The 26,659-nt window shown below is 38.1% G+C and overlaps 1 protein-coding gene across 1 annotated transcript in view; it reads left to right on the forward strand.

The window, feature by feature from the left end:
- LOC120539348 (serine protease HTRA1B-like) overlaps positions 1-26,659 on the forward strand; it is a 159,476-nt gene that overhangs the window by 41,463 nt on the left and 91,354 nt on the right. Inside the window, exon 2 of the mRNA XM_039769342.1 lies at positions 23,567-23,666. Coding sequence (XP_039625276.1) covers positions 23,567-23,666 — 100 coding nt within the window. The remainder of the gene's footprint in view (positions 1-23,566; positions 23,667-26,659) is intronic.

The following is a 26,659-nucleotide window of genomic DNA, read 5'->3' on the forward strand; positions in this document are numbered from 1 at the left end:
TAGACAATAATATTGTACAGTATGCAACAAAGAAAAAGGTATGGTCAGATGGCCAGGAGGACTGGACAAACAAAAACAAAATTAGTTTTTAATCAGTTAAGCTGGAGACAAAAACAAAATCTGCAGGGGTTCCAAGGCCAAAAGACCACTCAGCCCCACTGGGCATTCTACCTAACATAAATGTTTTAAATCAGTCCTCAATGTTTTCAGAAATTGATGATGAAGGTCATGTGGACATCTGGGACAACCACCATTCAATCCAAAAGTGCAGGGGGCAGCATGATACCTTGATCAGATGGTAGTGGCGCAGATCATCACCACAGAAGAACCAGAAAAGACAGCAGAGAGTATTACAGATAAGTATGGAATTGCAGAACCCAAAAGAAAAGGATAATTCAGTATCTAATAGGGATACAACTAAAAAAGCCAGTTTAAAATAGTGGGTTTTTAGCAGTTTTTGTAATTGTTCTACGGTATTAGCCTGGCCAATTCTTAATATCCATCCATCCATTTTCCAACCCGCTGAATCCGAACACAGGGTCACGGGGGTCTGTTGGAGCCAATCCCAGCCAACACAGGGCACAAGGCAGGAACCAATCCTGGGCAGGGTGCCAACCCACCGCAGGACACACACAAACACACCCAGCACACACCAGGGCCAATTTAGAATCGCCAATCCACCTAACCGGCATGTCTTTGGACTGTGGGAGGAAACTGGAGTGCCCGGAGGAAACCCACGCAGACAACGGGAGAACATGCGAATCCCGGGTCTCCTGACTGCGAGGCAGCAGTGCTACCACTGTGCCATCGTGCCGCCCCATTTCTTAATATTCACTACATAAATATGATTTTTAAAACATGTACTGAAAAATCTGTAATGAAGGCTTTAATTATTAATTCAAATATTAATAAGTAATGCATTGCAATTAAAGTTAAATGAATTTTTTATGCTAGTGATATGTTTATGAGCAAACTTAATAAAACAGAAATAAGTGTTAACAGTTTCCATAATAATTAATTTTACTCTCTTAAATGGATTTTTGTCTTGCTGTTTATACAGCCAGAATATGCTTTTTTCCAAGACTTAACCGGTGCTTAAAATCAATAGTCTGTTAACTATAAAACCTGGGAGCTTGTCCAAGCTGTTTCAGAGTGGTTCCAAAAGAATCCAGGGCACGCATGTTCCTCATTAAGGAGCTTTCAAAAAATAAGAAAAAAAAAAACATTTTGAATACTTGTTTTACTTTATTTGAGCACTTTTAAAATAATCATCAAAAAAAAAAAAAAGGCGAGATCCCAGAAATACACAAAACCATAAGCATCATACCCTCAAGTTTTCATTACAAAAGAAATTCAATCTTTGTATGCAAACTTTAGTAATACGCAGTTTCTAAAAGTAGACACTCAATCCTGTGCCCGAGAACTGAGTATTTCAGCCACTTATTGACTAATGTTTTTAGAGATTATCTGCATTGTGCCCGAGACGTCTCTGCCGTGTTTGTGTTTGGACGGCTATTTTGGCTGCGCTTCGTCTTAATCGTATTAGACCCCTAATTACTCATAGACGCACCTGTTGTCTGTGTTCTCAGAATGTACTATGCTATAGGGTTCAATTAGCAGAAGGTCACAGGGATTTATTTCTTTAGGTGACTGTTTTAAAAATCAGCTAATATAGTGGGTCCATCACAGAAATGCTCGTTATTACCTCACATATCAAAATGACGAGCAGTGACAGATGCTTTTGGCAGCCTGCTGCTAAGTTGTGTTTAAGTGACCCTCATTAGCTCGTTAATTGGCTCGTGCTAAAGGCACATTGCCAGTCAGGGTTAATTAGTGTTGAAATGAGCTGCAATGGGCAAACTGCCATTGCAAAGGAAAGTGGAGAAGACAGAAAGCAAGTCAGAGAGAATGTGACTGTGGGCCACAGAGTTTTGGACAGTGAGCATCTGGGTTTGTATATGAAACTTGCTGAAGTGATTGCCAGTAAAGATACTCTAAAAATAAAATACAGTAGTTCTTAAATGAAATAGAGGAGAATTTCTCATGCCAGCATTTCTTTTGTTGTGGAACATTGCCAAAAGGTTAACAAACATGTAAGTTGGATGCATGTATCCATCCATTTTCAGAACTTGCTTAGTCTCCTACAGAGTTGTTGTGAGCTTAGAGCCTGTGACAACTGCACTGGACACAATGCAGCACTAGCTGTGGATGGGATGCCAGTCTGTCACACTGCACGCTTACACACAGACACCCACTTTGACCAATTAAACGTCACCCATTAGAGTCTTCTTCTACTTCTTTTGGCTACTCCCGTTAGGGGTTGCCACACCAGATCATCTTCTTCCATATCTTTCTGACCCATTAGAGTAACCCACATGAAAACTGAAATCAGACAGAGACTTGAACTGAGGTCCCCGGAGACGTACAGGCAGTTACGCAAGTCAGTGCACCACAGTGCTTACATATTGGTTTAGAACACCCTGACACTTTTCTGTCATAGTACCCATACACAAAAGGAACTCCTCAATAGTTTTACTGTCTTTTTGAAAAGTGTAATGGTAGTTATGATGTGGAAATGAATTTTATTGTGAGCCTCTGAGACAATTTATCATTTGCTGTTTCCCAAAAAATAAAAAGATATTTCAAGTGAATGCTCAAGCACATAAGAGTTGACATTTGTAGATCTTTCTAATGGGTAGGATAAATGTACAAGAAGATCCTGAAAAGCATCTGACACTCAATCCAGGGCTGACTCCAGCCTGAGTTGGATGTTTGAGCCTTTGGAAATGAGTGGATGAATGGAGGAATTTGAACAGTTAGGATATAATTAGTAATCAACCATTATTCAAATTTCCAAAATGATACAAACAATCAGCCAGTAGGAGTTTCTTTGTGTATTTTGTGGGCTCTGCATGGAGTACAGTATTGTATGCAACTCTTCAGTAGTCATTCAGTGGTGCAATTATCAAAAATCTGATTATTACAGGTATACATACTTTATACTGCTTACTATTTTTATATGGAAATGTTTTTTTAGAAAAAAAGATTAAAGTTATGGCTTGCAATTACATCCCACTGAACAAACGTTCTAAGTGAGCTGAATTAGAAGGTATCAAGTTTTAATATTCTCCATAACCCACAAATGGGACTAACCAGAGTTGCCATGAGCTACAATTGTTAAACTGTTTTATTTCGAGGTGAACTTTATTCTTCTCATATTACTGGCTTTTGAAATGAGTTTAAGAAAAGCACACTGGGCAGTGGCGAGCGGCACTCCTCTTTCAGAGAAAAACACAACATGCATTTTAGGCGGACACAATCAGAAACGGGGTTTAATGCTGTAGAGCAGGGTTCTCAAACTCTGGTCCTGGAGGGCCACAGTGGCTGTAGGTTTTCATTCTAACCCTTTTCTTAATGTGTAACCCGTTTTTGCTGCTAATAAAATTAATCCAAAAGAGGTTACATTGACTTGTTTTTTTAAAATTGTTTCCATGAATATCTTCATTGTTCATCTGAATTTCTTCATTTCTTTCCTTAAACGGCACGCAAACAGAAATGAAATGAGAAGTCCGTGAGCCAAAAGAAGGACAACTAAGTCAGGGCCTCAAATTCCAAACAATTTCATGCCAACCAGTTGCTTATTAGGTGCCGAGTCTTGTCATTAATTAAAGCCATTCTTTAATTCCAAGGCTTGTTGCTGCTCTCATTGTGCAATAGCATACATTTCCAAAATTGTTGATTTTCTCTTTTCTAAGAGCACTGTTAAAATGTTTTGGGGACCTGAGCAGATCGACATTCCTGAGTCCGTCATCTTCCTTTATTTTCAGATATTGTATGATGGACACAGTTTACTGGTCATGTTTTGGTTCATTTTTGTATCTCATCATTGTTTGGCTGTTAATTAAGGAAAAAAAAAACAATTAAAGGGGTCTGAATCTTAAATCACAAGTCAATAAAAATTAATTCAAAAGAAGTTAGTTAGCAGCAAAAACAGATCACTAATTAAGAAAAGGGTTAAAATGAAAGCCTGTAGCCACTGCGGTCCTCCAGGACCAGAGTTTGAGACCACTGCTGTAGAGCGAGTAATTCAGTTGCAGCTATTGGCGTGACCGAGGTGGGCAGTGAAGTTGGTGGAGTTTGAAAACTATCCAGTGGCAGTTTTTAGAAAATTCAAACCCTGGCAAGAAGCCTAGGTGGAAAAGCAATATGTTCAAATAATGATTTCCATAATATCTTCAGTTAATTAAAATCATCACAGAGAAAAAAGATGTTAAATGAAAACATGTTATTTTGAATAGTATTTTTTCAGTTCTGCTTTGTGGTGGCTGCTTTTTTAAAACTGTGGTTTACACAAAACCTGCTCCAAATCAGCAATGACCTCCCTGCTTCACCTAGGCAGTCCATTAACATCAAGGCTGCTTGTGGGTTGCTTGCCTTCAGAATTTTTCATATTGATTCATTTATTTCTGTTCTGAATTACAGATACATTAGAAAATCTGCACTTAATGTGTACTCCTTCTCTATGGTTTAGCTTTTACGGATGTCTGTATAAGTGACTTAAGGTTTGCCCTTAATTCCCAACATGGCTTGTTGTGGCGTATGATCTTTACTGGCCACATATTCACCTTCTCACCACAGACTACACACACAAGCAAACCAATCTGCTGAGCTAACAAAGAACCTGTACAGCCCAGGAAGCTGGCATCACCGTGACCTGAAGCAACAAAGTAAGAGGCTTTCAACAATAAACACTGTTACACTCTTCCCTGCCCAAACCTGTTGGTCTTAGAGAAAGACAGTTCATCTGCTGAAGGCCTGTGCGCTGGAGCTGGGGAGTCCTCTACAGCGCATCTTCAACCTGAGCCTAGAACAGGGGAGAGTCCCGAGGCTTTGGAAAACATCTTGCATCACCCCAGTCCCAAAGGTATCACATCCTAGTGAGCTGAATGACTTCCAGCCTGTCGCTCTGATATCACATGTGATGAAGACCATGGAGTGGCTGCTGCTTCACCACCTGAGGCCACAGGTCCGCCACACTCTCAATCCTCTGCAGTTCACATACCAGGAGAATGATGGGAGCGGAGGTTACCATCAACTATATGCTACACCGATCCCTCTCCCACTTGAACAGAGGCAGTGGTGCTGTAAGAATTATGTCTCTAGACTTCTCTAGCACCTTCAACACCATCCAACCTCTGCTCCTTAGGGACAGGCTGACAGAGATGGGAGTAGATTCATACCTGGTGGCATGGATCGTGGACTATGTTACAGACAGACCTCAGTATGTGCGTCTCAGGAACTGTAGGTCTGACTTTGTAGTCAGGGAAAAATAACAGTTGTGGATCAGATAGATAACTTCATTTGCCACTCCAATCTTTTTCCAATAGGCAAACTGCAGTGAGTCCAGATGGTCTACCACAAGGGGACCAGGACAAGTGTCTCAGAGGTCTTCATGATGTGAGACACAAGTGCCACTGGTCTGTGCTCATTAGGTGAAAAAGTGTCTGCCTTCTTGGAATAGGAACAATGCAGGATATTTTCCACAACAGCAGCACTTTCTGAAGCCTTAGGGACAGACTAAACAGGTTACAGAAGACACCACAAAGTTATTCAAAAACAGGCCTTAAGAAGTCAAAGACTTCATCTGGTCCCGTAAGGTTTTCCTGTGTGTAGCTTCTTCAGTTGTCTCCTTGATCTTCAGTTATAGACAGTCCACACTGATGGTAACAGGTAGGCTTGTCCCTGGCCATTTCAGTTGACACATAAGGAGCTGTTGAATAGTACGGATGGTGAGGGGAGACTGGTTATTGGAAGAGGGTGACAGAGAGAGGGAAAATCTATTAACAAGTTGGTTAAGGGCATTACCTTTGTCCCCATCCTCTTCTAGCACATGCACCCAGAATTGCTTGAATCCAGTAATTATACCTAGTCCATTCTAGACATCATTCATATTATTCTGAGAGGGTTGGTTTTCTCTTTTAGCTTCATAAGATTCCTTTCCTTCAATCAGCTTTTTCTTTAGCACTTACTATATGTCCTTTAGTAAATGCTGTAGGATGACTACATAACCTAGCAAACATAAGATTACTGAAAATTGGGAGCACTTTGAGCATGGGGAAAGTGCTATATATATACAATTTATTATTATTATTACTATTAAATGCATTTCTTTAAAAATCATCAGTTTTTGCTAAAGTATTGGAGACTCATAAAACTGTGAATGAGTACCACAATACTGTAAGTCAGTAGTTTCTAATCAGATTCTAATCAACAACTGCTGGCTTTCAGTTACAGAAAAGCTTTTTGTTCATTCTTCTCTTTATGATGTGAATGACTTGTGATGGGCCAGACAAGCAACAGAACATTTCTTAGACATTCCACTGTGACTCTCCATCAATCCAGTTTCAGTGTCTGCTCTTTCCATTACAGTGCTAGGAGTGGAAGAGCCCATCCTGCTATGGCAGAATCCAAATGTAGGCAGAATGTGAGACTATAAGAGAGCTTAGTCACAAAGGGGAGATGTTTAAATATATACAGTCATATGAAAAAGTTTGGGAACCCCTCTTAATTTGACAGCAGGTAGCAGATGTTTTTCTTGGAATTTAGTGTTCTTCTTACACCATGCAAAGCTCTTTTTGTTATGACGAAATAACTCAATTTTTGTCTCATCAGTCCAAAACACTTTGTTCCAAAATGAATCTGGCTTGTCTAAATGAGCACTTGAGTACAACAAGCGACTCTGTTTGTGGCGTGAGGGCAGAAAAGGCTTCTTTCTCATCACCCTGCCATACAGATGTTCTTTGTGCAAATTGCGCTGAATTGTAGAACGATGTACAGATACACCATCTGTAGCAAGATGTTCTTGCAGGTGTTTGGAGATGATCTGTGGGTTGTCTGTAACCATTCTCACAATCCTGCACACATGCCACCCCTGTATTTTTCTTGGTCTGCCAGACCTGGGTTTAACAGCAACTGTGCCTGTGGCCTTCCATTTCCTGATTACATTCCTTACAGTTGAAACTGACAGTTTAAACCTCTGAGATAGCTTTTTGTAGCCTTCCCCTAAACCATCACACTGAACAATCTTTGTTTTCAGATCTTTTGAGAGTTGCTTTGAGGATCCCATGCTGTCACTCTTCAGAGGAGAGTCAAAAAGGAAGCATAACTTGTAATTAACCACCTTAAATACCTTTTCTCGTGATTGGACACACCTGTCTATGAAGTTCAAGGCTTAATGAGCTAATCCAACCAATTTGGTGTTGCAAGTAATCAGTATTGAGCAGTTACATGCATTCAAATCAGCAAAATTACAAGGGTACCCACATTTTTGCACAGCCAGTTTTTCACATTTGATTTCATTTCATACAACTAAATACTGCTTCACTAAAAATCTTTGTTCAGAAAACACCCCAGTACTCAGATGTTCCTATGAAATGAAAGACATACCACTGTTATCTTTTTTGTTGAAAGCAGAGTAAATTATTATGCAGGCTGAGAGGGGTTCCCAAACCTTTTCATATGTTCATTTGTATTGCAGTCTTAAAATGTGAACAAACATTTATAACAATATGATCAATTAAAGCTGCACATGTAGAATGCCATCTGCTTGCTGCCCACCCAGAAAAAGTTTTGGGCCTTGGAGGGATTTGTTCTTTCCTCTCAGCCAAAATGTGTGTGGGTGTCTGCAGATTCTGAGTATGATGCAGAAGCAATAAAACATATTAATTATAAAGATGTGTGTTCTTCAAAGATACTTCTGTGTGTGTCCATTTGCTGGCAGTCTGAAGATGTTCACTTCTTCAACTTGTGCACTGTAGGGCAAAAACTTAGTTTCAGCTTTCCATTTTAATAGACTCCCCAAAGTGAAAAATACACTTTGTAAAAAATACACAATCCACTGGGCAACTTTTATTTTGCATAATGCATTTATATAGCATAGCATTCTCAAACCCACAAGAAGGGTCTAACTGCAGCCTGGAATACCCAAGACATAGGTCAGGTAATGCCCACAACGTCAGTCACGAAATGCCCTTTGAGTCAGATAACCCTCATAAACCCTAATCCTAACCAAAGTGTAGTGGGGACCTATAGTTAACTATAGTCTAAAGCGATGGGTATTTCATGACTCAAGTTGAGGGCGTTTTGTGATGTTGGGGCATTACATGACTGACCTCATATGTACTGCAATTACACTCTGTTGAAACCCACTAAATCCCATTCAGCATCATGGAAGCTGAAGTCTATCCCAACAGCACTAGATACAAGACAGGAACCAACACTGGATGGGCTGGAGCCCACTGCAGGGCCCACTAAAACACACACATACATTTTATTTTTATTTATTAATAACCTATCCTGCAGGTTTTTGGTGATATGGAATCAAACTAAATAATCTGGAGAAAAATCAACAAGGACACTTCATGAATGTGTCACATCCACATGGATAATGACTGGGTGCAGGATTGAAACTCAGGACACTGGATTCGTAAAGTGGCTGCAGCCCCATGTAAACATTCTTATGTTCAATATATGATAAAGCAATTGTACTTTATGCAAAACTATGATTGCTCGACTGTAAATCATAAGCAAGGTAAAGTAAATAATCAAAAACCCACACAGAAACAGGACAAATGTGCCAGCTCCACACATACAGCCTCTGGATGCAGGATTCGAACCCAGGATGGTTCATCCATGAAGGAGTCTTACTTTTACACCATCATGACCCCCACAGCATAGCTAAATAATGTGAAGTCATCAACAACACAACAATAAAAAGGGTAACAGCTCTACTAGGGCTTTGTTGATCTGACACAACTTTATTTACAATTCTTATTTTTGTGTTACTTTTGGCATATTGATATCATGAAATAAATGATATGTCTAGGAAAAGGAAGAACAAATTCACCCAAAAATGAAATCATCTCAGTACCAACTGTAAAACTGAACCTGTTAGACATGCTTTCATTGCCAAAGCCGAGTGGTTTAATTATTAAGAAGTAGAAGAGAACAGTCAAAAATGGTGCAGGGATAAAGGCATATAAACATAAAAAGTCGGAAATCATTTCTTTACAAAAGAAAAGACACATTTTTCTTAATAATATTTTAGGGTAGTTTTTCCCTTTTCCACACATTGGAAATTAATACAGAATTTTTTAGTGATGAAGCAAAAAAACAATAAACCAAGGGATGTAGTCAGGGCATGTCAGTGAGTTCCAACTGATGCTGAAAACAATTTAAAAAATGAGCCTCTGTTAGAAGAAAGGGGAAATTGTACTTTATCATTTGTGCATTGTTTTTCGGAGAACACTAAATTCAAAGCTAAACACTAATGACCTTTGTGTCTGACTACTGCCAGTGTTTTGTCTCCAAAAGGCACCACTTACCTCAGGCTGGCATGCTGGTGCTCTTACGTATTGCTGGAGCCCGGCGTGACTCGGTGAGGTGTGATGTTTTATTCATCGAGTCCATTCTAAACAGTCAGGGGTGGGACAACTTTAGAAAGGTTCAAACAATTATTAACAAGTTTTTTTTTTTTCTTTGCTGTTTTTTAGTTCTGTCCCTGATGTATGTATGAGAAGATTCATTAACAAGGTGTTAGTCAATGCTGGTTACAATGAATTTGCTTCAGCTTTATTTTAGCAGAATTTGACCTTCGTCAGCATACACAAATGGGTACAACTGAATTTAATTAGAACAGATCTTTATTTACAACATTATATGTTTGTAGGAATAACATACAGGAGTAACATATGCAAAAACATTAGAAATACTAGATTTCTGAAACTCCTGATCTATTGATAAGGTAGCAAGTGGAAAATCTTTCCACTTTCTTTCATTTCTTTGGTTTCCTGATAAATAATTACAGCAAGTAGCCAAGGATTAGATCGCCAAGGTCTCTGCCTTCGGCCACCACCCACTGGTCTCTCTGCATCTGACCTCCTTGGCCCCTCCCCTAGGTGGTGAGCCCATGAGAAGGAGGACCCACGTTACCTCTTCGGGCTGTGCCCGGCCGAGCCCCATGGGTGCAGGCCCAGCCACCAGGCGCTCGCCATCGAGCCCCACCTCCAGGCCTGGCTACAGAGGGGGGCCCCGGTGACCCGCGTCCGTGCAAGGGAAAACGTCGTCCAGAGTTTTTGCTAATCATTGAAGGTTTATTGAACCGCTCTTTGTCTCATCCCTCACCTAGGACCAGTTTGCCTTGGGTGGCCCTACCAGGGGCATAAAGCCCCGGACAATATAGCTCCTAGGATCATTGGGACATGCAAACCCCTCCACCACGATAAGGTGACGGTTCAAGGAGAGGAAGCGGCTGAAATGAGTTTCTTCCACAGGGTGTCTTGGCTTTCCCTTAAAGATACGGTGAGAAGCTCAGTCATCCTGGAGGGGCTCAGAGTAGAGCTGCTACTCCTCCGCATTGAGAGGAGTCAGATGAGGTGGCTCGGGCATCTGATCAGGATGCCTCCTGGACGCCTTCCTGGTGAGGTGTTCCGGGCATGTCCAACCGGGAGGAGGCCCCGGGGAAGACCCAGGACACGCTGGAGGGATTATGTCTCCCGGCTGGCCTGGGAATGCCTTGGGATTGTCCCGGAAGAGCTGGAAGCGGTGGCCGGGGAGAGGGAGGTCTGTGTCTCTCTGCTTAAGCTGCTGCCCCTGCGACCCAACCCCGGATAAGCGGAAGAGGCTGGATCGATGGATGGATAATTACAGCAAGTAATAAAGTAAATATAAAACCCTGGACAAGCACCTTGGGAACCTGTAAAGAAACACATTTACGTAAATCTTCAACAAGAACAGATTTCTTTTTCTCTGGAAGAATATCATCTTTGATCTTTTTCAGTGTCTCATTTTAATTTACTGCTGGAATACAAAACACAAAATTGACACTTGTGTTGAGCAGATGTGTTGTCTTTCTTCCAGAATTTTCCCTGAAATGAATACTCCCACTGCCAACCTCAGATGCAATTGTCTTATTGAAAAAAAATATGTAAATTTGCTTTTGTAATATGTCTTATGAAACAATATTGATTCACTTATCCTGATTGATGTTCTACAATCCAGGGTTCTACAATGAATAGCTTTGTTAAGAAACAGAAATAAAAACAAAACAAAAAGACTTTATAGTATATCGATAGATACATCGGTCAGCCACAACATTAAAACCATCGGCCTAGTATTGTGTATGTTCCTACACTGCTGCCAGAACAGCTCTGATCTGTTGAGGCATGGACTGCACAAGACCTCTGAGGGTGTCCTGGTGTATCAGGCACCAAGACATTAGCAGCACATCCTTTAAGGCCTGTAAGTTGAGTGGTGGGGCATCCATAGATTAGACTTGTTTTTATAGCACATCCCATAGATGCTGATTGTATTGAGATCTGGGGAATTTGGGGGCAATTCAACACCCTGAATACTTTGTTATGTTCTTCAAACAGTTCCTCAACAACTTTTGGAGTGTGGCAGGGTGCATTACCCAGCTGAAAATGAACACTGCCATCAGGGAATACCACTTCCATGAATGGGTGAATGTGATGTACCACATCTTTAGGGATGTGGTACATGTCAAAGTAGCATCCACAAGGTTTCCCAGCACAACATTGCCCAGAGTATCACACTGCCTCCACCGGCTTGCCTTCGTCCCATGGTGCATGCTGCTGCCATCTCTTCCCCAGGTAAATGACTCACACGCACCCAGCCATTCTCATGATCTTAAAGAAAATAAGATTCCTTAGACCAGGCCACGTTTCTTTCATTGCATTAAGTATTTAGCTAATATTGGTTGTGTTTACTAATAAAGTGGTAATCTGTGAATATGTTCACCACAATACAACAACAACATTTATTTATATAGCACATTTTCATACAAAAAGTAGCTCAAAGTGCTTTACATAATGAAGAATAGAAAAATAAGAGACACAGTAAGAAAATAAAATAAGTCAACATTAATTAACATAGAATAAGAGTAATATATATATATATATATATATATATATATATATATATACATACGAGGTGAGACACAAAATTAACTGGATTGATAAAAAAAATGTATTGAATTATAGCATTCTAAACATGCTAAACATTCTAAACCTTCTATATACTTCCCCTCCCGATCTCTTCACTATACGTATCTTCCATTGATTAAAACAGTGCTGGAAGTCTTCTTGTTTGAGGCTCTTCAACAGGCTTACCATTTTTGTCTTCACTTCATCCATTGAAGAAAAATGTGTTCCCTTCAGGTCACTTTTGATTTTCGGGAACAAGTAAAAATCACAGAGAGCTAAATCGGGCAAATAGAGAGGATGATCGCGGGCAGGAATGTCTTTGTCAGTCAAAAACTGCTTTATGGAAAAAGAGAAAACTGCGTTGCGTCACTTTGGTATTAGTGAAACAACAAGAAGGAAGTGCAAAAGTGTGAGACGCATGAGGAGGAGTAAAGGCGTACAAGGCACGATAAGAGAGTCACCCTCAAATACGACAAGGATAAAAAAATGGACAGGTCATGAGAAAGGTGCCTCAAAAGCAGGCTTTATGGGAATACACTTGAGAGACGGAGTGCTGGTTAAGAGGCCTTCACACACACAAATACAGAGGAAAAGCGTTGAAGGTATATGTAGGTTAAGAGATAACACATAGTTTTTAATTATTCTCTTACCTTTGACAGGTACTGTAGCAATTGAAAAAGAAAATAGCAGTGCCTGCCAAGCTGAATGCGGATGCATAAAGCGTGTGAAATAGAAAGCGATTTACGTGCCGCCTTTCTTTGCACTTGGTGTATATCAAGATGTAATTCAAACGGCTGAAATCAGAATTTGCTGGTCAACAAAACATTTACCATATGGACAGAAAAATCATGAGTGAGTAACGTTTCAGTTTATTTCTCAGGTGACTGCTTTTGTTGACAGCAATTCACCTGCCACTTCGCACAGGAGAAATCGTTTTTACTTTCTCATATACGAAGTATAGAGAAAGAGTAGTAATCATGAAAAAATTTGACTTCAATATTTTGATGAATCTTGATATTATAGACCTCCCAGAGTCCAAAAATACTGTTTTTTGGAATTGTGTTTACGTGAGAGTGTGTGTGTCTAAAACATTAACTCAAAAACGCAACTAGATAGATGGATGAAATTCGGCATGTGGTTGTTACACCACAATTGTAGATCTGTGTTAACTTTTGGGCCAAATCCATCACCCGGAAGTGGTACTTTACCTGAACGCATACTCAATTTTTTTTTTTATTCATGCAGCTGCACAGTCCGATTTATTCAACTTTACTTTATAATAATTGCTCAATGTATTATTAATTTGATTTGTTGTTGATGATTTCTTAATGTACATAATATAAAAATATCATTGTCTTGCTGTTTACACCTCAAATATCATCCCCATATCTGAGTATACAAGAAAGTCGAGGGGATACCACTCCCGGTTTTTGAAAATAAAACGGCACTGATCGAGAGACTGACTAGGTCATCATACACGATCAGCATATTGTTGCTGACCAATCACTTTGGTTTAAAAACCTTGTTTAATAATGAAGCTATACAAACAAAGGTAGGTAGGCAAAGAGAGTCTGCCAAGTGATGAAAAACTAAACATACTAATGGATTTTTGTATGTATTATATATTTATTAATTTGTCTTTTTTAGTTCATATTCACAACTCAGAATACCTGATACTGCCCCTAAACTTGACACTACATGCAATACAGCTAGGTGGGGTCTGCACACTGATTCAAGTCTAAGAGCCTTATTCTTCCTAAGCCCTCGTGATTTTCATGAGAAAATATTTTAAAAATTATAAAATTGTGTAAAATTGTTCATATTCAGAATATAGTTTTGATTATGCTTGTTTTTATCAGACGAAAACAAAACCAGATAGTAAACCATGTAGTGTAGTAAGCTTCCACTAACATTAAACTCGTATCTAAATCTGTTAAGTGTACAGTTCTGTCTGATTGTGACACAAAACTAAATTCCATAGGAGCTCCATGCCATAGTTACTAAAACTAAAACTGAAACTAATAGATATAAAAATAAAATGGAAATGTCTTTGTGAAGTAAAAACTAAACTAAAACTAAAAATACATGATGAAGGAAAATTAAAACTAATAGAAAAAGGCAAAACTATAATAACATTGGTGCCAGCCATTTTTTAATTCTGATCAATGGAACCTCTCTTGGTTGGTTTGCCACTTATTTAAAGTGAATACGCTTATCTGCGAAAAAGAGCAGAATTGTCCATGACTACAAATGAATATTAATTCTTGACAGAAATCTTTAATATAAAGCAGCATTATAAGCACCAGTAGATGCTTAGTCACCATTTGTATATCTCTAAGATGTGGTGTTGTAATGGACAATATTAGCTTTAAATATGTGGACAACTGAAGTGGATAACCCCTTCCTGGTCAGTGTGTAGGCGGTGTTTGCATGTTCTCCTTGTATCTCTTTTGGTGTTCTCTGGGTATCTTAGCTTTCCTCTCATAGTCAATTTTGCATGGCCACACTAAATTGGCCTTGTATCAATGTGCCTACCCTTCAGTGGACTTGCACTGTTTTGGTTCTTAGCTTGTGCTGTTGCTGGTCAGGAAAATGTCTACTTCCTTTAATTTGAATTGGCATAAATGATTATATATAGCAATATTCTGCTATATATATTTAATAAATTAATCATATTAAAACATGGAACTGGACAAAACTGAGTGGCTGATATAAAGTGTGTGTATTTTCTGTAGAAAGTACAACTTCCAGTTTCAAGGAAAACTGTTTGCAAACAATTTAAAAATCCCACAAAAGATAACATATTTAAACCTGCCTGAATGCAATATGTAACTTTTTTAAACTTTGGATTGTGTGAGGATAGTAATTATATATTTTTTCAACAGTCTGCACTTACCACCACCTACTCAGTTAAGAAAAAAAACAACAATAAACTCTGATTCATAGACTGTTTAACTCAGATATTGGAATATAATAAAATATGTGACTTGGCTAAGGTTAAAAAGAGTAGTCACAGTCACAGTGAGGCATTATAAAGACATATTGCTGTTGGTATAAAGGTGCCCCAGTAGCAGTTCTTGTAGACATCTTTAATTCTGTTGAGTGCCATCCGCTGGTAGCATTATGGAATTTGACTCGAGAATCAAGTGATTTTTGCATAAAGGTATAAAGGAAGAGAAACCAATAACAGATTATTTTTTTTAGGATTGTTTCCCTGTGTTTAGCTCGATGAAGTGAACACAAACAGAAAGATTAAATAAAAAAGAAGTCAGTAGGCACAATAAAGTAAGATAAAAATATACCATTTGATCCTTCAATCTTCCATTTCTTCTTTTTACTTTATTTAAGATAACATATACAGAAACACACAATGCAGTCAAAGAAGGAAGCACTCATGTAAGCAAAACAGAAATATATTCTTTGTGTTCCACAAAAAAAGATAAGATCAAAATAAACAGAAAACACCCATCCAGGTTCACCTACTGACATAAGAGAGCTGTATGACAAAATATTCCAGATGTGATTGTTCATATAAATTAAAGCAGCAAACGTCAAGCATAAGCCTGGCAAGCTTTTTTTATCTTAACATTGAGTTATGTTTGCCAAATTCTAAAAACAAATCTTGAAGCACACCTACTGTTTGGAGTTTGATTGTTTGCAAGATTGAACTCCAGTTTGCTCCCAGCATTCAGTCAGATACGTGCAGTTTGCTGTATACTGCCTGCCAAACGTAAAAGTGTGACATTTTCCTGTGCTTGGTGAATTAGTGCTAGTGCGTGACAAGTCCTGGAATTTTCTGTTAAGTCCCAGCTTGGACACTAGCATCATGGAGTCAGTGTGAGGTTTCTCCAGGTACTCTGAATTCCAGACAAATGAATGTTAGATTGTGTACAGATGACTATGGTCGTCTTGCAAAGGAGTGTCAGCTGTCCAGAAATGGATTCAGTGTTGCACTGGTTAGATTCGCATAGGTTTGAAAATGAACATGTTTATTTTTAACTTGCTGTGCTACCCATCTAAGATGATTTGAAATCTAAGTAATAAACGTAGACCTCAGCATTTACGTTTGAAAAGCACCATGCAATGCATATGTCTCCATTATATGTCATTTGGTATGGGATTCACATAAGCAGTGTTAATGTTTGTGATCTGCCACTTGGAATGACAAAAGCAGTGCATTTTATTACTACAAAAGTAGTAATCTGCACCATCTGTTGGAATGAGAGAGGTAGATACCTTTTATTAAGGTGGATAAAAAGTAAAGATTCTAAATAAGGTGTATTGCAACATAGAATGCAGATTCAGGACATTAAAAGTTGTCAGTTCTGAATGAAAATACCCTCTGTTGTGTTTTCTACTTTGATACATAACATTTACAGATATAGGGAAAGGTATTATTGTATTCTGCAAAGAAGGCTACATTTGTTATTTTTATGAAAATGCCATTAGTCTTTATTAAGATGCCTGCAAACATTTAATCTTAACCTACTGCACCTTTTCATTGCTTGACATGACCACTGTCATCTTCTAAATGCTAATCTCTCAGTGGCATTGGATCCTGATCTAAGCAGTCCATTTGTTTTGGATTTTGAATTATGGTTGTGTAGCTGACACGCACTTCTTTCATAAGGTTATGTCTTGAGCTGATGAGAAATATCTTGAAGAAAGGGAAAGATATGATACAAACCAGGAAGGAAATAATGTGAAACAGATTTGATTTTCTTATTCATGTATTTTTCCACTCATACTCATTATTATGAAACCACAGTTATGCAAGGTGGAAGAAGGTCTTGGATTTACGCCATTAGGAAAGGTATCTCACATGCCGCTTTCTCTCCGGCACCAGTTCTGAGGTCAAAGCAGCCTGTTTTCTTTACATTATACTGTATACAGTCAGCTGTGAGGTTTTGCTTCCATTTGTTTTGTGCTCTGTGCCTGAAACCCATGCTGACCTGTTCATGTCTACACCAGGTCTTGATAGATTATTTTATGGAAAAATGTGTAACAAATTTAATGGACTGGAAAACAAGTTGTAAGATTAGCACACCTTTATAATTTGTTTCTCTAATCACCTGTAAAGATTCCATTAAATTGAATTTGAGCTATGGGAATTTAAAAAGATAGATAGATAGATAGATATATCTTTATTTATGAAAAATTAATTGAGGATTTGAAAAAATGTTGCAAGGAAATTTGCAGAGGTCAAAAAACTAGGAGGAAATCAGAAAAGACAACCATGAAAACATTAACAAATCCCTAGTAAAAAAAAAACACCCCAGGAGTTCAGTAACAAGAAAAGAAACTAAGATTAAGAACTCTTATAAGAGTAAATAAGAAATAAAAGTATTATATTTGCAGAAAATATCTCACAATTAGGACACCACGTACTGTATACTATGATGCCATCTTAAATACCAATGCCAGACTGGCATCTCACGAAGCAATGCAGACACCATGAAAAGCAATTGCTAATAAATTTGTGAATTTCCCCTTGGGATTAATAAAGTATCTATCTATCTATCTATCTATCTATCTATCTATCTATCTATCTATCTATCTATCTATCTATCTATCTATCTATCTATCTATCTATCTATCTATCTATCTATCTATCTATCTATCTATCTATCTATCTATCTATCTATCTATAAACAATTTTGCTCACAACCAGATACAAGTGCATAACACATGGCAACTGCCAAAGCAGTAATATAAGAAAGGGCAGAGCAGGCTCTTCTTCCTTAGTTGGCTACGTTCCTTTATTGTGGAAGTGACATATTTTCTATAACACTTGTGATGACCAGTGCAGTTGTCTACACTGTGTTGTGCTGGGCAGGTAATATCACTTCAAGCGAGACCCACCAAATCAACAAGCAATTTTAAAGCACAAACTCAGTTACAGAACACGATATGGACCCCCTGGAGGTCGTAGAAAAGTGGAGAATTAAAATTGAAAATTAAAAACAGAGTGCTATTATGAACAATGCTGCACATCTTCTCTCTGACACACTAACACTGAGGACTTTCAACCAACAAATTATTCAGCAGAAGTGTGTCAAGAAATGTTACTAGGGCTCCTTTATACCAACAGCAATACGTCTGCATAATGTCTTTTTAATCTAAAAGAAAAACAACTTGTGCCAAACTTGCACAGAATATTGTTTAATAAGAAAGGACATAAATTCCTATATTCTCATGCGCAAATATTAAAGTGTCATATAAAACAATATTAAGGAAACAAAAAGCTAAGCCAAACTAAGCTAAAACAAGTGTATTACAAAACAAAAAAAGTACTATGTGATGAATTCTTCCATAGCTGTTGTATTCTTATGCACAAAAGCATTTGTTTCTCATATTTGTTGTATTCAGTTTTTAGATAATGATGCTTGTAATTGAATAACACCTGAAGCCAAGTTTTTCTCAGGTTCTTCCCACCAGTTCTCAGTCTCAGTAGAAATGTACTTGTAATATGGTGCCAGTGTTTTATCAGGTCCATCAGCAGAGTAACCTTCATTTGATTCCATCCCCAGCACTTTTCTTTCGTTTATCTGGTATATTCTTGATATACTATCCTGATTAGAGTCATCTCATGGGTTTCAGAATATTTTGGTATGTTATGTTAATTCTGCCTTTGCTCTGTACTTTTAATTTTAGTTAGGATGACGTGCCCTTTAAAAAGTGTAATCTATATATATAAAAGCCAAATACCATTGACTCACTCATCACGAAATCTCCCGAATCATGAGGACTTGGGACTTGAAATTTGGAATGAAGGTTACCCTTGGCCCATAGGTGCTCATTAAGAAACGGTTTTAAAAATTTCGTGGTCCAAGCACGAAATTTCTTATAGTTCTTTAGATCCGTTTGTATGGCTGTCAGCTTTTCACGAGAGAACTACTTAACGGATTTAGATTGGGTTTTTTCTATAATTTGCTTGAACATTCTGTTGATTTTGCAACTTTCTCATCGCACTAAGTATCATAGTTCATTTGTGCTACCGATTTATAAGCGTAAATCTAAGAGAGACTCATTGGGCTGCGAGAAGGGGGGGGGGAACCCTCCTCACTCACAGGTCTGCCTCAGGTGTAACCTTAACTCCTCTTAGTTAGTGAATGAGAAAACTACTTAACAGATTTAGATTTTTTTTTCTATAATTTGCTTGAACATTCCAGTTGATTTTGTGACTTCTCTCATTGCGCTAAGAATCATAGTTTGCTCGCAGGAGTGATGTATTTGTGCTAATCCGAGACATAAGCTGGAGGCTGAGGAGAGGGGGAAGATTGACGTCAGAGGTAGAGAACTGGGCCGGGCCCTCCTCACTGTCCTGTTTCACTAATATGCGGGCGAAGCTGCAGGGGATGGATGGTATAACATAAAATTTACCTGTGAAAATGTACCTTACAGAAGTTGTTTTTCCCTCTGTGGAGTCAGTTACCATTGAAAGCAGAAAGAAGCTTTGGTTCTCCATACTACTCCTGTTCAAGCGATGTACATCTACTTATCATTCTCAAATGAAAATTCAGAAGGATCTTTTAGAAACACAGACTTTCATCATTGACCTATCTAATTCTATCTGCCTAATGCCTGGAATCTGTAAACATGCACATTAAGGTAGAGAAGGAAGCCCCCCAACCTACATTATCAGGGAAGCCAGTTAATTTTGTGCTTTGCTGAACTTGATTGAACCTCTCCACTTTTTAAGAATTAAGACATTTTCACATTGTAATTGAGTGTATGAATTAAAACCTGCTCCTGGTGTATTTTATCTGACCACTTTAAAACTGCGTACATTTGTGGTCTGCATAGTGTGGAATACTTGAATGCTTTGAAGTGAAGGCCATAAGGATGCTGGTTCAATCCCTGCCACTGACTCAATTTGTAACCCGGCGCAAGTTACTTAACCTGCTTGTGCCCTAGTTTAGAAAAACTACATGTAGGCAATTTAATGTTATTCTATATAGTAAGGCTCCATGAAATGGTTGTTTTTGGCTGTTTAGTTATAAGCTAACTATATATAAGCTCATATATTTTCAAAACTTATGGTGAAGCTGCACAACATCTGCATCTATTGAGGGATTACTATGTATGAAACCCAAGTCAGAGGCGGCCTCACGCGGGGTCGCTTACGTGAAACGCTGTTACCGGTATGTGTGGACTGTATAAACTTGCGTGCAAATTTAATAAAATAATGTTAACATACACCGGATTTTCTCATTACAGTATTCAGCTAAATTTTTACAAGATAACACGTGGACTTTATCAAAATACAACTGGAGAATATAACTTGACAAATCCGCTCGAACGGGACACGTGGACGTGGGGCCTGGGGTGGTCACTCCACTTGCCATCCCCAAACACCACACTTGACTCAAGTCTCCTGCTCAAACTATAAAGCTGTTTCCTAGTAAGGAGTCAATAAAACTAAGTATTCTTATTTGTTGGTTTATTTTATGAAGTGTGCCAATGATTACAGATGTTATCCAGCTTTTATGTATGTCTGCAAAACTCTTTTCACTTTCTGACTGCTGTTATTTACCTCGCATCCAGTGATTTGCAGTTGACTGTTCTAGGTGTTCAGCTGTGAATGCACATACTGTAGATGGCAAATATTACGGGTAAAGAAACAATGGTCACTTTTAACAGTAGTGCGTAGGGATTTTCTTGGCTTTTTTTACATTGAGGCCAGTTATTCCTGTGAAAGACAGGATTATTAGCTGGTAATACAAAACCATCTGCTACACTTATTTCTGTGAAAGTGGTGTTAGTGATGCTGTCTCGTAGCTTCAAAGTCCTGACTTATCTTTGCAGTGCTAACAAGATAAATGGTGGCTCTAAACTGACCTCACATAAATGGATGTAGTGTATGCACAAGTGCTTCCTATAGTAGACTGGCATCACTTCTAGTGTTAGCTCCAACCTTGTGCCCAATGCTGATGGATATGGTTTTGACATAAGAACACTTAACTTAAAGAATTGCATTTGGACAGTTTTAACTGCTAATATTTTTATGAAATAACACAGACATTGTTGATTGTTCATCCAAGAGAAAAACTAATTGCCATCATTTCCAGGATTGGTTTCTTCTGGAGTCCAATGCTGAAATGGATTGTGTAGTTTTGAAAAAGGACTGGTGAATGGGTGGACAACTCATTAAATGACATTCTCAAACCACCTCACCCTAATTCCAGGTTTCAGGGGCCTAATATAGATGGACTTACTTTTTCCAAATTTAAACTCATGGCCACAACTGACAATAAGTGACAAATCTATCATGATAGTGTTTATAGAAAACTGCTTGATACGTGTTATTCTGTGGTTTAGCATCTTGTTACAGATGTTGCCTGTGACTGCTTTTGCAGATGACAGTAGAGGTGTGGGAGAGACATTTTAGAATGCACTCAAGCTGTTTGTGAGAACTGCAATAATCTGCAGGCATCTAGGCTTTTTCCACTCTTGGGGCACCAGCACCATTTATTTGACCCTGGTTTGCTGCACTTTATGATATGAGTGACAAGTTCTACTAAGTTAGCATCAGATCATAAAGCACATCAGCTGAAATGGTCACACTTCTCAACTAAACATTCATCTGTGTGACTAAAATTAGGCATCAGCATTTCTCATCGAGTGTATTCAAATGCTCAGGCATGTCCATTTTGTAGTGGTCTTTATGAAATTGTCTGCTCATGCTGCATAAACCATTATGACAGCTACTATGTTTTCCCAAATTGATCTTCATTGTTTTGCAACACCGCATCAGTGCAATGTCAATGCTATCCTGATATGTTGCCCTTAAGATGAATTCTTAAAAAACATATTTTCATATATGCATCTACATTTGTAATGTATGTGTTTTACATGATAAAAAAATCACTGTTTTACAAAACATTTAAAATATAAAAGTTTTGCTGGACAGCTATAGACTGTAATTTTTAATTATATGACTGCTGCAGAGATTAATTTCCCAGACTAGTCGGGTTCAACTCTTCTGATAGTAAGCTCTGTCTTTGTGTGTGTGTTTTAGTACAAGTCAGCGTTTGTGCAGCTTTACTTTTTCTGCTGTGAAGTGTTTTGATAGCTGCAGCAAATGTTAAGCCAGCAATGCAGATAAAATGGGTCATGGGGTGTTAGAATGCAAATTATTTTTGTTTACCTAATTTAGTTTTGTTTATTATTAATGCACTGCATTTGATTGATCACATTACCATGATTCGTCACGTCGATGAAGGCCTCAGGTATAAATATGGCTGCAGCGCAAGTAGAAGTATCCTTCAGTTGGATAAAAACCAGATCTTTTAGTAGGCCAAACACGAGGTTTGTGTTTTCTTTTTGACTTTGACATCTAGTTTTGTCCCAGTGCTTTGTTTTCTCAATTTATTTTGATCTCCTGGTTTTGACCTTTTGCCTGCCACTGACTATGATTCTGGGGTTTTCAGTCACTCACAATAATCCCAGAGACTTGAACTCATATCAGTTGACTGCAAGAAGTGGTGGCCCGGTCACATTTCCAGTTATTTTTAATTGCAAATGTCATTTACATATTCTTAGAGAGCTGGAGGTAGTTCTTGTATTGTAGTCTGACTTAACTAGTAATTCAGTCCAACCAGTCTGTGATTTCCCTCAACAAAATCAAACTGAATTTGTAAATATGAAACTATGTTGGAAAGCCTTCATGGAAATGTCTGATTTGTCATCCCCAGCGACTACTACTCTTTCCATTTGAAATCATCAAGTAACAAGATTAGCAACAACAATCATCAAGTTTGACATCCCTTCCAATAGTAGTTATATAATGTGCCACCAGCTAAAGATATCGAAGAGACATTCTTTAAATTTTGTTCCTTTGTTCCATTTTATTTTTTAAATTTTGTTTTAAGGACTTTCTCTATGCATGAGCCCATGCACTTACATGTGGCATCCTGTGCATCTGATCCATACAACCTATAATCGACTTTGAGGTTGGTGAATAACAGTGCTTTTTGATGTGAATTGAAGATGCTCTTGGTTTAATTTGCATCCCTCTTAACCTGTAAAATTTCAGTGGCCATCAAAAAATGTCTCAAGTGTTACCACTGTATCTCTGGGGCTGTCCGAATGTTTGAAAATGAAATGCCCTAATTTCTGAAAAACTGTGTAGTTGACATGTTTCCCCAGTTAATCTTAACACTTTTGTCACATTGTTCTGCGTTGCTGTATTCTTCTAAGATCTCATGTGTTTATAGGATTGGTATCATCGCTTGTACAGAGTAGAATGAAACTCAACGTGCAATGCATTCAAATTCTACGTCAGCTCACATCGGCTTTAAGGTTAGTGCACACTTTCATTTGGTCGTTCGGCCTGAATGGCTTTATGACGTGCATTGCAGCAGTGCTGTAGAAAAGAAGAACTACATGAGTTCCTGCTTTTTGATATCATTCCTCTGCCAATAACACATGTTCAGATGAGACAACAGCTCATGCAGCGTGCTGTTTTCTGTTTTGCAAAATGCATGTTTAGATTAGCATTTCAGTCACAGCTAAAGCAAAAAAAAAAATTATTATTCCTGTTTTTTGTTTTTTTTTGTCAGGTCAAGAAAACCCTAACAGCCTGCGGCACAAATACAACTTCATTGCAGATGTGGTAGAGAAGATTGCTCCAGCTGTGGTTCATATTGAACTGTACCGCAAGTAAGTGTGGTTGTCTCTTTACTTTAAGCTGCAGAATGAAATTGTTTCATTAAATATGAAAAACAATTTAAGTTCATTGTCATGTTGATGTATTATATTAATAATTTTAAATTTTGTGCTGTCATTATAGAGAGAAAGAATTTTGCTAGCACACATACCGCTTCTCTTCAGGGCGTACCATTTTATTTATGATGTTAGCCATCTGGCACAGTTGTTTTTCTCACTGCTCTGTTATCACAAACAGTGCAGGACCTTTCACACCCCCATCAGTACAGTAAACTTAAAAACAGTTGCATTTACTGTATGGATTCATATTTTTTGACCATGGATGGTATTGAACTACTGTCACTACTGTAGTCCAATGCTATTATGTGCACATGACAACAAACCTGAACTTGAATGTGAAATCAAAAATTGAGAGCCCAGATTTTCTCTGGATTTTTATGCATTTAAATTCTGTGTCAGGCGGCACGGTGGCGCAGTTGTAGCGCTTCGGGTTCGCTTCCCGGGTCCTCCCTGTGTGGAGTTTGCATGTTCTCCCTGTGTCTGCGTGGGTTTCCTCCTACAGTCCAAAGACATGTAGGTTAGATGGATTGGTGATTCTAAATTGTCCCTAGTGTGTGTGTCCTGTGGTGGGTTGGCGCCCTGCCCGGGATTGGTTCCTGCCTTGTGCCCTGGGACTGGCTCCAGCAAACCCTGTGTTTGGATTGGAAAATGGATGGATGGATTCTGTGTCACTAATGGTCAATTATAACTGTTTTAAATTACATGCTAAAAAGCCTCTGTGGTCATTTTAGTTAATTATTCCTCTGTTAGGTGCTGAAGAACACAGGTAGGGGCTTTTATACTTACAGTTTCACAGATTCTGAATGTGTTAAACAGAGCAGCAAGAAAATGAAATAGTTTTGTATGTGTTAGTATAGAATGTTGCAATGCTAAGTGTTTAGCATTGTTATCTCACAGATACAGAAACGTTGCAATATTAAATGGACGAGTAATTAAAAGTGCTATCTTAAAATGAAAATGACTTGCTTTATACACCTGAGAAACAAGGTTTGTTACATTTTGTATCTTTTTTTTAAAGACAACACACTCCTATTGGAACTGTATTTTGACATCAGCACTGTATGTATTGACAGGGTAAATATATGTAAATATGGTGTAATTGAAAGATATTGGCACCTTTGGATGTCCTCTAGACTAAAATTCCTCTGCAACAATGTGAATGACTGATACAGAATTATGGGAAACATTTTTAGCAGCCTTTGCTGCTAAAGGGAAAGCAAACTAATGTTAAGTGTACTGGGAGCAAATACTTTTTTAACACAATATCAGTTGGTGCTACATAAGTTAATGAGATACGTTATAAGAAGTACATGTATTATTTGTTTACTCTTGTTCACTTTATGTAGCGTTCAATTTTGGTTGAAGACTTGAAAAATTCATTTTTAAATGTTTGCAATAATACCAGAAATTAAAAAGGGACAAAATCTTTTTATTAACACGGTACAATTGTTTACTCCAATTCACTGTTATTTCACAGTGCTTCATGTGGACTGGTACAATAATAACAAATGAGATTTTAAAAAGTGAGGATCTAATGCTTAGGCGGGGGCATTCAAAAATGAAAGAAAAGCTACTGCTGATTTAACTTGGTGAGATGGAATGTTAAAGGTCTCAATCACAAATTAAAGAGAAAGTATTCTCTCACCTAACAGGTCTAAACGCTAAAATAATATTTTTACAATTATTAAGCAAGGATCAGTTTCAGCTGCACTTAGGCTGGACTGGCAAAATATTCCATCCCAGCTTTACAAAGAAAATTAGAGGAATGGGAATTCTTATACATAGAACAATCTCATTTGTAGTATAAGATGTGATATCTGATCCTGAAGGGAGATATGTGATTGTCATGGGCAATTTATTTAACTGTAAAGTAATTTTGATAAATATCTACGCACCCAATGTGGATGATAGGGACTTCATCCAAAACGTATTTGCATCCATTCCCAATGTGAATACTCATAAAATTATAATGGCTGGGGACTTTAATTGTGCTTTAAATTCACTCTTAGATAGGACTCCTGCCACGGGGCAATGGCATCTAACACTGCAAAGACAATTACACAGTTTGTAACTGACCACAACTTATCAGAACCCTGGAGATTTCTAAACCCAAATTCAAAATCATATTCCTTCTTGTCACCAGTGCATCACTGTTACTCAAGAATTGATTATTTCTTTCAAGAAAGCAATATTTGCCTACAATTAAATCTTGCAAGTACAACACTATTATTAACTATAAACCACACCAAATCATGGAGCCAAAATTACTATGCCCTGCATACTCATCTTACAGCTGGCGTCTTAACCCACTTTTATTAGCAGACAAGAAAAGCAACTTCTGAACAATCCAAGTTCTAATTTTCAGTTATCATTAACGTGACCACAAAGCAACTGTGTTAAGCACGCCAAGAACAATTTCTCACAAGAAAACACCCTTAATGTATTTTTAGGACAATAAAGTGGCCATACCAATTGAGGAGCCAAATATGTTCCGGCTGCCATGTCAATGGTGTCAAATCTGTGCTCCCAAAATGTAGTGTCAGGTGGTGCAGCTTACTAAAGTAATTAAAACAATTAAAGTATTGTAAATAATATTTTGCAGTATACTTAGCAGGACGGCGTGGTAGTTCCTTAAAAAAATAGAAAATATAATTTTGTTTTTTCAAATCCAAAAAGAATGGCACAAATCCGGCTTCTACCCGAATCCTGAGTAATCTGTGAAATACAGTTTATTTGAGTTATTATTGTTGTTCATTCCAAGTTCTCTATTTACTTACCTACATCCCAAAAATGTGTGTGTTGTGTTAATTAGTGCTCTGAGTGGTCCACTGTGACCAATGCTGCCTAGACAGGCTTCAGTTCCCTTCAATCCTGTAATCGAATGAGTCAACTCAGAAAATGTATGGATGGTCGTTGTCTGGAAATCA

Source organism: Polypterus senegalus, chromosome 1 (assembly GCF_016835505.1).
Source record: "Polypterus senegalus isolate Bchr_013 chromosome 1, ASM1683550v1, whole genome shotgun sequence".
NCBI lineage: Eukaryota > Metazoa > Chordata > Cladistia > Polypteriformes > Polypteridae > Polypterus > Polypterus senegalus.